The sequence below is a fragment of the Hippocampus guttulatus genome, chromosome 1 (genome assembly GCF_054856545.1).
Source record: "Hippocampus guttulatus isolate MCC_2025c chromosome 1, RoL_Hgut_1.0, whole genome shotgun sequence".
Lineage (NCBI taxonomy): Eukaryota > Metazoa > Chordata > Actinopteri > Syngnathiformes > Syngnathidae > Hippocampus > Hippocampus guttulatus.
The window spans coordinates 371891-384109 of record NC_141261.1 but is presented as its reverse complement, the minus strand read 5'-3'; the positions used below and the strand labels follow the sequence as shown (position 1 = coordinate 384109).

General features: G+C 54.9%; 1 protein-coding gene across 1 annotated transcript in view; it reads left to right on the top strand.

Moving 5' to 3' along the window:
* The window catches only part of plxnd1 (plexin D1), a 51841-nt gene that overhangs the window by 12946 nt on the left and 26676 nt on the right, over positions 1-12219 (top strand). Inside the window, exons 5-9 of the mRNA XM_086116730.1 lie at positions 3308-3437; positions 5135-5312; positions 6051-6159; positions 10333-10432; positions 11217-11315. Of these exons, the coding sequence (XP_085972856.1) occupies positions 3308-3437; positions 5135-5312; positions 6051-6159; positions 10333-10432; positions 11217-11315 (616 nt within the window). The remainder of the gene's footprint in view (positions 1-3307; positions 3438-5134; positions 5313-6050; positions 6160-10332; positions 10433-11216; positions 11316-12219) is intronic.

Sequence of the window (12219 nt, the reverse complement as noted above, 5' to 3'; positions counted from 1 at the left end):
GGCGTCGGACGTTCTCCTTCAGGATTTTCTGGTCGACAGCAGAATTCGTTGTCCCGTCAATCGCAGCGAGTTGTCTTGGTCCTGAGTAAGCAAAGCGACCCCGGCCCCTCGGCTGTGGAGTTCTTTGGCTGTTGTTGAAGGTTCTTTTGCGACTTCCTGGATCTCGTTGCACTCTTGGAGTCATTTTAGCTGTGCGACCACTCCTGGGAATCTTTGCCGCTGTTGCCAGTTTTCTCCGTTTGAGGTGATTGGCTCTGACCGTGGTTCCTTGTCACCTTTTTCCAGACTTGTCGATTTTTGATTGGCACGATGCGTTTGTTTCTTGAGATCTTGTAGCCTACTTGACTTGGCCTGACAGATTCTATTGATGTGATTTGTGGATTTGACAAATGTGATGCTCGGGTGTCGCCTGTGAAATTGAACTCGGCTTTCCCGTCGGTCACAGTTACTCAGTGATTTCACAAGTGGGGGGGGGGGGGGGGGGGGCAATGACTTTTTCACACAGCCAGATAGATTAGAATTTTCTTTTTTTTTTCTCCCTCGGGGAATGAAATCATCATTTCAAAAGTGGACTTTGTACTTCCTGGGTAGTTTCTGTGTGATACGAAAATTGGTTTGATGAAGTGAAACCTTTGTGTGCCATCATCAATATGCCAAGAGATCAGCAAGGGGGCAAATACTTTTTCTCGGCACCGTACGCTCCCAATCGGACCGAGCTTTCGAAGACGCAAGACGACATTTGGGATTTGGCCAGAGAGTTGTCTCGACGGGCCTCTTGTTGCAATTCCACATCGGCCGGGTGTGTGCACTTCCAGCTCTTTTGGGCTTGCACCGGGCGAACGAGCCTCGCGGGTTGTTTTTGGGGCATTTGGAGGGCGGACGGGGCTTTGCTCGCCAATAACGTGGCTCGCTCTGTCTTCGCCAGCTCTCAGTCGAGCGGCGTTGTGCGTGTGAGGCCGAGTCAAAGAGAGCAAGAGTCGCTCGCTGGCGTGATGAAAGCACATCGGATGAGCGAGTGACTTTAGTGACGAGTTGTGCCGCCGCTCCGGAGGCCGCATTTGAGAGCCGGGGGAGCGCGAGCGCCGAGGAGCTGTGCGCGTGCTGCTCGGCGCGGTCAGCCTGTCATCTCCCTGTCTCCTCTCCTTCTCTGTCTCTCTGTCGTCCCTTTCTCGCTTGGCTGCACTGGGATTCTCTCCTTGGCTCGCTTTGTCGCTGTGGCTCTCTCTCTCTCTCGCGCGCACGCGTTCAGATTTTCCAGGAGCTTCCAGAATTTGGCCATCCCTCAGTCATCCTCCGCGTCTGTCCCCGCAGACCTCGTTTCCACCCCCCCCCCCCTCTCTCGCCGTCGACAAAGGCGCGTTGATTGTGCCGATGGTGGCGGGAGGGAGAGCGCACACTGGCTCTTTTGACAAGCAAATGTCAGAGGGTGTGAGCCCGCGTGCACGTGCGTGTCACCGCCGGTCTGGGAGCTGATGTCACGAGTGTGCTTTTGATGTGCTCTTTGCACAGCGCCCGACGTTGCGGACGGAGGGCCCGGTCGCCGGGCGGACTGGCCGGGCCTCCGAGACGCGCCGAGCGGCCACCGCCGTCTCCGTGTTTCTGCTTGACGCAAAACACGTCTGAGAAGCATTGTCGTCTGCGGAGGGAGCCCTGCCGGCGAGAACGCTCGCTCCTTGATCAAATATTTCATGTTTGAGAGAGCACTTCAATTTCTTGATTGGAATCAAATCATGGGCCTTATCGGGGGTGCGGGTGTGCGAGCTCACGCGCTGGGTTCCGCCACTGTTTAGCAGTCTCAGTCGCTTCCCACCTTATCTGAAGCGCGCGTGCGGAGGGGATGAGTTTTCGCAGGTTCTATTTTCGCCGCATATGTTAACTGTGTTTATTTGAAGTGGCGGTTTCAAACGCACGCCTTTTGGATTTGCTTAGCCTGCGTGTCGGCTTGCGCTTTGAGTCGCTTATTGGACCCGCGAGAAGCGGAAGCCATCCTGGAAATCGATTTGATCTGTTTAGTCCCTTTGCAGCTTCAGCAGTCTGCAAGCCGAATCGCATATTTGTTCATGTTCTGCATGTTGTTCCTCCGAGATGAAAGGTCACAATGTTTTCCTCGGCACTGCACTCGGATAACATCGACTCTTTGCCTCACTGGAACTTGTCACTGGAAAATGGGAAAAGATGTTTGTCATTTGCCGCCAGAGGCTGACTTCCTCTGTGTGTGTGTGTGTGTGTGTGTATATATAAAAAAAAAATATATATATATATATATATATATACCTGTATATATATTTCATCTATACATCCCAACTACAACTGTTGTGAAAGCACGAAATAAATTAGGATGTATTGTATTGTGTTGTAAATAAACAGAGGGATATTTCTTTTTTCTTGTTTTGCGATGATGACAGTCAGGTATGAGTGGAGATGACCACGGTTCAACACGCCGTCTGTTCAAGTGTGCGTTTGCGAAAACACCACTTGGAATTGGTGAGATTGTGGAGGGGATTTTTTTTTTTTGGTGGCTTTCAGAGCCACTTAGTGCTATTTTTATCACAGCGGCTGACCTCGTGGCCGTTCTCATCCCCCCCCCCCGGTTCCAATGGGACAAGACTCGGCAGACGCAAATGCGAGAGCCCGCGGTCACGCGCGCGCACTTTGCGACGACCTCGCAGGAGGAGGCGGGGTGGTGGTGCGCCGCGCTCGTTCTGGAGTGCGTCGGGGTGCGGCGGAATGGGGTCCCCCGGATGCGAGGTCACGTCGTTCTGCGGTGCGCCGATGAAGCAAGCCGGGCGCCGGCAGCGGTGGCCGATGGCGAGCGGCTCGTCGCCTTCTCCGTCCGAGGCATTCGTTCGTGTTCGCGGACGCGCGGGCGTGGAGACGCTGTGTGCATGTTTGGAGAAACGGCGAGGGAGGGCTGGTTTCCCCGGATTCCGGGCCGGCCGCGATGGCAGCGCCTCCGGGAGGGGTTACCATAGCGATGCTCGTGATGTGACCCGGAGTCAAGGTTGTCGCGGCAACGTGACAGGTGAGCTACGGGCATCACGGGCGCGCTCGATGCATTCCCAGCAGGGAGGCGGGCGGGCGGCAGTCGGAATCGGTGCGATGGGCCACTCCGCCTCAATGAGCAACTGCTTCCGCGTCCCGATGACGATGACCAAGAGCTTTAGAGATCACACGACCGCCAGAGCGGCGCGCCGTGCGGTCCCATGACGAAATGCACCTTTGGCCGGACCGTCGTCCGGGTGGGGAAGGGGCGTACTTGGTCACGTGACCCGCAAGCTTCGTGTGCTAACCCGAGCTGTTTGTCCAGGTGTAGCGTGCAGAAGGAGTGCGCCCGGGGAGCCTTGGCACGCGCCTGGATCGCCATGGGTGAGGGCCCCCACCAGTGTCCTTCTATGACCCTGACGCCCCCAGAGATAAGCATCACCGCAGACATCAAGGTGCACACACACACACACACACACACACATCCCCTTTCATCTCTCAACGGGCCACACTTCCTAAAGATCAATGACATGGCTAAAAATACTTTGTTCTCAAGTAGCCCCGTAATGACCAAAGTCGAAATACATTGTACAGCGGCGTAGTAGGGCTAAGTGTCCTTTGAAGATGTAGCTTTTTAAATCCTGAAAAGTGCATCGAATAGGCTTGCAAATTGCCATAATATAATACGAAGCTTGAAGAAATATCTCACTGAAAATTGTTTCCAAACAAATTAAATACAAATGTTATTCATATAAATGTTTGGGGAAAAAACGGTACTTCATCGCTAATACAACCGAGCTGTACTGAACTAATCTACACACTTGAGTGAATGAAAAAAGAATATGAAGGCACACTTTGAACATTTAATCCAGTAATTCTTTCACATACCACCAGAGCAGCCGTGTCCAAACGACGGCCCGGAGGCCACTTGCGGGCCACCGTCCATTTTTTGGCGGCACGCAACATGAGAAAAATAATATATATATCTATATCTAGACTAATAAAAAAGACATTGGACACGGGCCGCCAGGTGAAGGTTGGCAGAGTGAGGAGGGAGGCTGGATGGGAGACAAATCAATGATTCAGAATCTTCAACTCTTTGCCCGAACACATTGCCGACAAAATGAACGAGACGCTAGCGACAATCCAGAATTGCTCTCTTGACCGACTTGATCGGCTTTTATCCTTGCGGTTTTCTGTAGGCGGCCCTCAAACCAAAAAGTTTGCCCCCCGGCTGATCTTCATCTCTTTCGGGATCAAGTCCGTCGTGCCCTCTCCGTGCTCGTTCTCGCTCAATGCCGCCCTTCAGATTTTTCCCATGAAACGGATCGAAACGCGCAAACAAGATGTGACCCAAATACGTGCGGAAAATTAATGTGATTTCGGGGTCGGGCGAGCTCATTTTGATTGAGGATTTCTCGGCTAAATCCATCACTGCACGCCCGTTGGCATCGGGGGGCCGAGGAAAAACGGAAACAGGGCCGCGCGACCTCATCTGAACGGAATGCCGGCCGCTGGCGGGCGGGCACGAGGAGTCGCAGCTGTGCGCCTGGAGCATAACGGCAACGTGACAATTAGCCGCCCGAGCTATCCGGAGGAATCCGTTTGACCCTCCGTCCCAGCCCCTAATTAGACCGGGCTCAAAGACCACGCGTCATTAATTGCTTCGTTACTCGCGAATTAGTCCGTTACGCGGGTGGGCCGGGCGGCCGCTTCCATTCCGACGGCCGCGAGCCCCGAGCGCGGCCCCGGGAAGCGCAGCTCAAACGGGAAGCGGCGGGCAGGAAGTCGGGGGTGGCCTTGGCCGGGAAATGATTTCATGGCCCCGAACAATAGGAGCGCTTTTGAAGACGCATTTTTGTGGCCGTGTTTGCGATGGCCTTCCGTTTGTATTTGTCCAGCCTTGGAAGATTTTGTCTCGCACTTCCTCTCAGTTTTTCCCACGTTGACATCACGTTGCCGAAAATGGACTAGCGTCAGAGAGGCGTCCCGCTGTGCCTGTCAAACTTCATCGCGCGTGTGTCCGTCAATTTCAACAGGGAAAAAAAAGAAATGGCGGCTTGCCATTTCTTTTTTGGACCATTTCAGGTCAAGTCCTGGCGCAACGTTGGGCTACGCCGTGAGCTTTTTTTGTTTCGCGTTTGCGCCTCAGGACGTGGGGATCCTCATCAACGGCGCGGTTCCCGACCTGGTGGGCTTCCGGGTGGAGTGCGAATACGGGCCGGGTCTGTGGACGGCCGCCACCTTGCACCTGGGCCGCGGCCCCGCCCAGATCCAGACGTGCCCCCTCCTCTCGCTGCAAAACTACCGGCCCGTCCTCCCGGGCACAGGTGAGCCGCGCGCCTGCGTCCGTTTGTCGGCGTGTCTGCGTGCCCGCGGCCATTGCTGTCCTCGATCCGATCCGGAAATCCGCCGTTTTATTTCTTAAATTGATCATTTTTGTGAATCGTCTAAATCCGTTGAGAACATTTTAGGGGGGGGGGGGGGGGGTCAGGTACCTTATCGTCGAGTTTTCACAAGCTCTCCCGATCAGTCTTTCCATCTTCCGATTGTAAACAGCCCTGCGATTGGACGTGTATGATGTCTTACTTGTTGTGATTGGTCGCCCCGTCCAGGCCCCGCCCCTTTCCGCTTTTTTCATCACTAGCCATTGCCATCCCTGTGCCTGAGGATTGGGATGGCGCGCGACTCGCTCCGATGCGCTCCTCGAAAACAACCTCCACAATCGGTGCAATCAGTGGACTCTTCAGCTTTTTATCGTGTTTTTTTTTTTAACACGATTGAGGCAAACTCACTTTTGCGCCCCCTTCCTTAGTTATTGACAATATTATTTGGACACGCCGGGGTGGTTTTTCAAGGTGGCATCATCCAGTAGGATATATTTTTTTTGGCTCACCACAAACTGAAATCCTTTGTCCAAACTCACTTATTCCAAACGCACCTTGAGTTAACCTTACAGCCCATGTCATTTTATTTGATTTGATTTTATTTTTCGATGTCACGTCACGGGCTGCTGAAAGCGGCAAATGTTTGTTTGACGAATTGTCTGCGTGCTTTTATTTTGGCAGATCATCTGACGGTCTCCGTGGCGATCAAAGTGAACGGCACATCCGTGGTGTCCGGAAGCTTCGTCGTTTACGATTGCGGTCGGACCGGAGCGATCAACCCCAAAACCTCGTGAGTCGCACCGCTTTGTGATCCCACGCGAGCGGCGGACGCGTCTTACGTCGGCCCAGAAGTGCTTTGGTGAAATGTATCATGCGCTGCATCCCGTTCCACTCGCATGGGGAGAGTGGATGCCCATTTCTTACCGTTGCAGATTACGCGACTGCTCGGACCCCCCCCCAAAGAGCTTAGTCTGGCCGGCTCCGCGGCGCAGCCATTTGAGGAAGGTCGCTCAAAAATTTGAAACCTTGCCGTCACAAAGGCCTCGCAGAAGGCGGACAGCGAAAGACGGAAAGACGATCCGTCGGCAAGGCGACTCCATTTGCTAAATGAGACGGCCGCAGCCGGGTTTTGGAGTCGCAATCCAGCTCGATGAGGGGAGGCCGCCGCACGCGGCCAGGGAGGTTGGCTCCTCGCCTCTTCCGGCGCCTTCTCGCTTTGCTCGGAGCGCCGCCCTCCGCCCCCACTTTTTCTATCTGGGCCTCGGCGGGTAAATAGTACTGTCACGTTCCCCTGCGGGGGCTTCCTTTCTATTTGGTCGGCTCAAGGTTTCCCGGCGCGGGATCAAACGTGCGATTAATACGCTGTCACGCTTAAGCCAAAGGAAATTGGAGATGTCTGTCCGGCCGCTCGGGCTGGATGTTTGTTTTTGGTCACAAGGAGGCTTTCTCCTATCTGGAGGCCGTCCGGCTGGCTGAAGCGCGGAGGGGGGGGGGATCCCATTTATCCGATGAGCACCTTCGGGCCATCGCGCGCGTCGTCCGTTGGAGAGATTGCGAGCGCTTTTCTTTTGCGCCCCGGAGACGGCGCCGAGGTGCGAAGGCGCGACCGCTCGCAGGTGGACGCGTGCGAGCCTTCACCCAATTTGCGCGCGCGTGTGAAAGTAGACGACAGTTTGCAGCGAAGGTGATAATGAGCCCGGCGCCGCTCTCGCAGGATGAGAGCCGGCGAGCTGCTCCGTTCCATCGCGTTTTCATCACGACGAGCCCTTTTGGGCGCTAATCCGCAAAGATGTCGTCTTTCGGCGTCACCCACTTGTAGCCAATCTGCGCTCCTTTTGTGTCCGCCTCACATTCACAAACGTCCCCGATTGCAATTCCAGATCTCTGCGGACACGAATGCAAATCCGCAGCAGGGGAACGTGCACCTTTGGCCTCACGCTAAAGTCGGGCCACTTCTGATGCCGTCTGCAAGCCCCCCCCCCCCCCCCCCCCCCCCACACACACACACAGCCGCGTCCACGCTAAATACACAAGCGGGCCTGCGCTTTTTGTCCTTGTCAGTGGACGCAGCGCCGTGACATTTGAATTTTAGCCTTAAGTGCAGTCGCAGTGGAAAGAGCCACAAAGAGACAACAACAACGTCGTCACTGTCAAGAAGCGGTTGGCGGAAAGCCCCTTCCGAGCGCTCGATTGGACTCCATGCCGAGTTCAGAGAAGCCTCACATTCGCACATTAGGGTGAGGGGGGGGGGGGGGGGTCAACAAATAAATAAATCAAACAAAAGCGAGTTTTCAGCCATCTTAACCGCAAACTTCCTCCACCCCGCAAAGTCCTTTGGGCCCTGCAGAAGAACTTTTCCACAAAGACTGCGTAAGCAATCGGAGCCGCGTGTTTCTCCGGACAACTTTATTTTCTCAGAAAGCAACCGTGTGTGTGTGCGTGTGTGTTCCACAATCAGCGGCCATGTTTGTGTCCGCATGGTTGCGCCGCTTACGTTCGGGTCACTCGTGTACCCTGACGATAAACAGTGGACAGATGTTGTCCTGAAAAGACGTTTTCAAAGCTCACCGCTTCTGCTATGCGAACGTGGGTGGATATTGTGTGTGCGTTTTCGTCAGAGAGTCCTCTCCCGTCTCTTTTATGTGGACTTAATGGTAACCAGAGCTCAGCATTCCACCGAGCGCACCGACGAGGACAACCACCTAACCTGCCCTCCCACTCGCTTTCGATCTCTCAGGAACACACACACAGACACACACACGACTGCGCTCTCTCCCTCCCTCTCTCTCTCTTCTCACTTCCCTTAAGCAAACACCTTCCATGTTTTGCGTCTCAGGTTTTGGCACCTCCTTATTGTTTCTCGCTTTCTTGTGCGGCGGCGCGTGCGCGCTCCCGGTCGGGGCTGCTCTTTGTCCCCGTTTGAAAGCCATCTTCTCCCCCGAACCGACTTCTCTCTGACAGAGACGTGATTGAGCATGTGTGTTTAACGGCTGTGTCCACCGAGAGGGACGAAAAGTGCAGGCCCGCTTGTGTATTTAGCGTGGACGCGGCTGTGGGGGGGGCTCGCAGACGGTATCGGAAGTGGCCTGACTTTAGCGTGAGGCTCACGGAAGTGAAAATCTTCACCGTTATCATGTTGCGAGTGCACAACGTATCCAGACCTTAACATGTGGACAATCGTAGGCGAGTCGTTTTTTAATCTTGCACCCTCCTTCTGAAATACAAAAACAAATAAAAAAGCAACTCAAGTGAAGCCTTTTCAAACAATCACACTTCTTCTGAGAACGAATCAAAAATACGTGAAAATGAAGCTCATGAAAGCAGCTGTTCTCAGCCTGAGGGTGAGCGTCGGCCCGACAAAAGTCCTTTGGGAGAGCAACACTCCGACATCCTGTTCGAAGTCTCCCAAAAGCCCTCCGAGCTGCAAATGGGAAATGGCGGCCATCTCCAGAGTGCACGTTTGTGTGTGGGGGGGTAGCATACGTGTTCGAGTTGAACACAAAGGTAGTCTGTGAAAACAGAAACGCCGCAGCTGATAAGAGCCATGAGAAGGTCGTCTGCTTCAAATCACTTCTCACACACGTCCGCACAAAGTCACACTTTTCGATTACGTGTTGTCAGTCCTCCACCAACACACACGCACACCTGAGTCCTTCCAATTTGAAAGCTTGTGAGAGTGTGGCTATTACCGGAGGCGCTCTCATTCCCGGTGTGGGCCATCTGTCTCTTCCTGGAGGCAAAACACGCACGCGCGCACACGCAACTACGCACACGCCACGGCGGTTTTCGTATTTTTTAGGTGATGACAGAAAAGCTCGACACATCCGCAAACGGGCGCGGATATTTTCAGCGTTTCCTCCACTCCGACGGATTGCGTGTCTATTAAGGGCCACGCGTGTCATCCACTGGGGAAATCCAAAGCGTCTCTTCCAAGGTAGAGCCCCCCCCCCCCCCCATCTTCCCACCAGTCAGAGACACACGTTGGCTTTCCTCCCGAGATGGCGGACCCAAAGATAATAGGCGTGTCTCGCTCCCGATTCTTCCCCCTTTGCCAAACGAGCGCCACAAAGGCCGATGTCTCTTCGCGACGGCCGGGCCGACGCGCTGAAGTGTTCGATGCGCTCGCTGTTCCCGAGCGAAAATCTTCGCTTGACCGCTCTCAGGTCATTTCAGTCCCCGGACTGCGACGTGAACGCAACGCGGCCATTCCAAGAAGCCGACGAGCAAGCGACTTTCCGGACGTCGTTTTTGCGTACGCTATCGCAGCTCCTCGAGAGAGCGCCGCTGCCGGAGGACTTGGTTTCAAAATCGGCGGTGGGACAGAATGTTCATGTGTGTGCTGCTCTGCGTTGAGATGATGAGAGCGGACCGCGCAGACGATCCCACCAAAACCGTTCATATTTTTTTGGTCCGGACTTAAAAATAAATACGTAAATGTGTGATTAGAAAAGTGCTTACGAGTGTAGCGGCCCCTTACAAGATGATTGCGTTGTGTTCGGCGTTAAATAAGAGAGTCGCAATCAGACCGCGTTAAGCATCAAGCATTCGGGTCACGTGGGCGCCGTCTGTCCGGCGACGGGCATTCTTCTTCCTTTTTCATTCCATCACGCGAGATTTCTGCCTTGCATTTGTTTCAAGATGGCCGAAGGGAGAGAATCTCGAATCTTGAAAGCTTGCGCCCAAGGACTCGTCAACCCGGCTCCAAAGAAAGAGGCCGCCCGATCCCGCGCTGCCTCATCATTTCCACCGTTCGTGAAATGTCGTTTTTGTAGCCGTTGACCTTCCGCCTGGAATGTGTTGTCACTGACTCATCTTCACTTCCTCCCTTTTTTTTTTCGCAATCTCTTCGCGAGCTCGTTTTGTGCAACGAATGGGACGAGCGGGCGAGGGCTGCAAATGTTCCTCTTTGCGCGAGGCCGCGTGACCCTGACCCTTTGCCTCTGTGCCGGTGTCCGTCCGTCAGCTGCGTCAGCTGCCTGAGCGCAAAGTGGAAGTGCTACTGGGAGCCAGAGAAGCAGCGATGCGTCTCCGCTCAAGATGAGACCCGGCGCGACCTCCTGGAGGTAAGTTGCACCTTCCGCCTTGAGGATCTCGGCATGCGAAGAAGGCCGGCCGCTCGGCGCGAGCCCCCGCCCCCGCCCCCGCTCCCTCGATCCGCGATGGTTTGTGTGCGGAGATTCGGGGCGGGGCTCCCACAATGATCGACACGTGTTGAAATCGGAAAGGTAACGAGCTTCCGATCTCAACGCGAGTGTATTTCGAGCGCGACCGCCTCGGTCTGCAAAAATCATTCGCACAAAATCACCAAGTCAAAATCACATCTCAAAAGCCCAAGAAGAAAAAGCGGGCGTCCTCCCCCGGTCACCCGAGGGTCGAATCGCTCACGGACTCTGGCTTTGGGCGGTTTGGTTTGGCGTCGCGCGGCCCTTTGAAAACGACCTCTGGATCTCTGGATTCGCATAAACTATCGTCACGTGATTCCAGAGATCCTTTTGCGTTTGGCAGCGCACGCGACGCATTTCTTGCCGCGCCGCCCGGACGCTTTATTCCGAGGGCGATAGCGAGGTATTTTTTTTTCCTTTCAAATCGGAGTCCGTTTTAATGGCGACGCAGGGCTGGGCCATTGTTTTCAGTTCTGCATTCCAGCGGGCCTGTTTTTCCCCATCCCTCACCGCCTTTCTAATTGAGGCCAGTGTTGTTTCCCTCCAAGTGAGACTTCACCCTCTCATTTCCTGCTGCAGCTCCAGAAAAACAGGACAAGTATTTTTGGTTAGCGGATGCGCGCAGCCCACCGATTGTCTTTCTTAACTGCCCGTTGTCACTTCCTGTCCCGCCGCCTCACCGCAGGACGTCGCTTCCTGTCCCAGGCTGCTGTCCGCCGAGGTTCCTCCGTCGCCGTCGGGGGCGGCCCAGGACTTTGCCGTATCCTTGAATAACATTCAGGAGGTAGCTGTCTCTCACGCGCATGCACACACACACACACACACACACACACGCGTTCTAAGTCGCAATCTGGACTCGAGCCAACATACATGCTGAGCTGCACCAAAACAGAAGCATATGGTGTATTTTCCTCAAGCCGAGCGTAGCGCAGATGGATGTTTTTGGCCAGCGCCATAGCAAAACGTGCGTTATGGCGTTTGCCTTCTCGTCGGCGCATTCGACCGGACTCCCGTTGGTCACCGAGTCCGAATCGGGAACGTTGTCATTTTCACCGAGAAGGACTCGATGCTCTCACAATTAAGGGCCGACAAATTGCCAGGCGTGGTCGGGCCCTTGTCTAACCCGGCTGGCCTTTTGCGTCCTTTTCCTGGCTGTCGCTATGGTGACAGGCTCGGAGCCACGAACGAATGTCTACACGCGCGCTCACACACACACAGACGGTTGCCGTGGGCAGCGAACGTTGGTGGTTCTGTTCGATGACGGACGTCTTCACCGATTCGACGCGTTTGTGTCACTTTGTTTCGGTCTCTGCGGCGCCGGCGTCGTCGAATGGCAGCCGCTCGGGGAGTTTGCGGGGGCGCAAACGGATTTGGTTGTGGCAGGGAGGCACGGCGGGGGCGGGGCTGCCCTCGGAAACCTCCAAATGAGCATTCTCACTCCGACGCGTAGCAACGCGTTTGGCCTGAGATGATTCGCATCCACACGGTCGTCGTGTTTCTGGCTTTTTTGGCGGCACGAGCCATGAAAACGAGAATCCCGCCCCCCGTTACTGAGGCGCAACAGTCCAGACATGCGTCTGAATAGCGACCGACAACCGGCGACGGGCTGCTCGTCAGCAGCCGTCAAGAACGTTTTTCCCCAAGCGGGCTGCCGCGAGAGATCGTCGAGGGTGCCGCGAGGAATCATC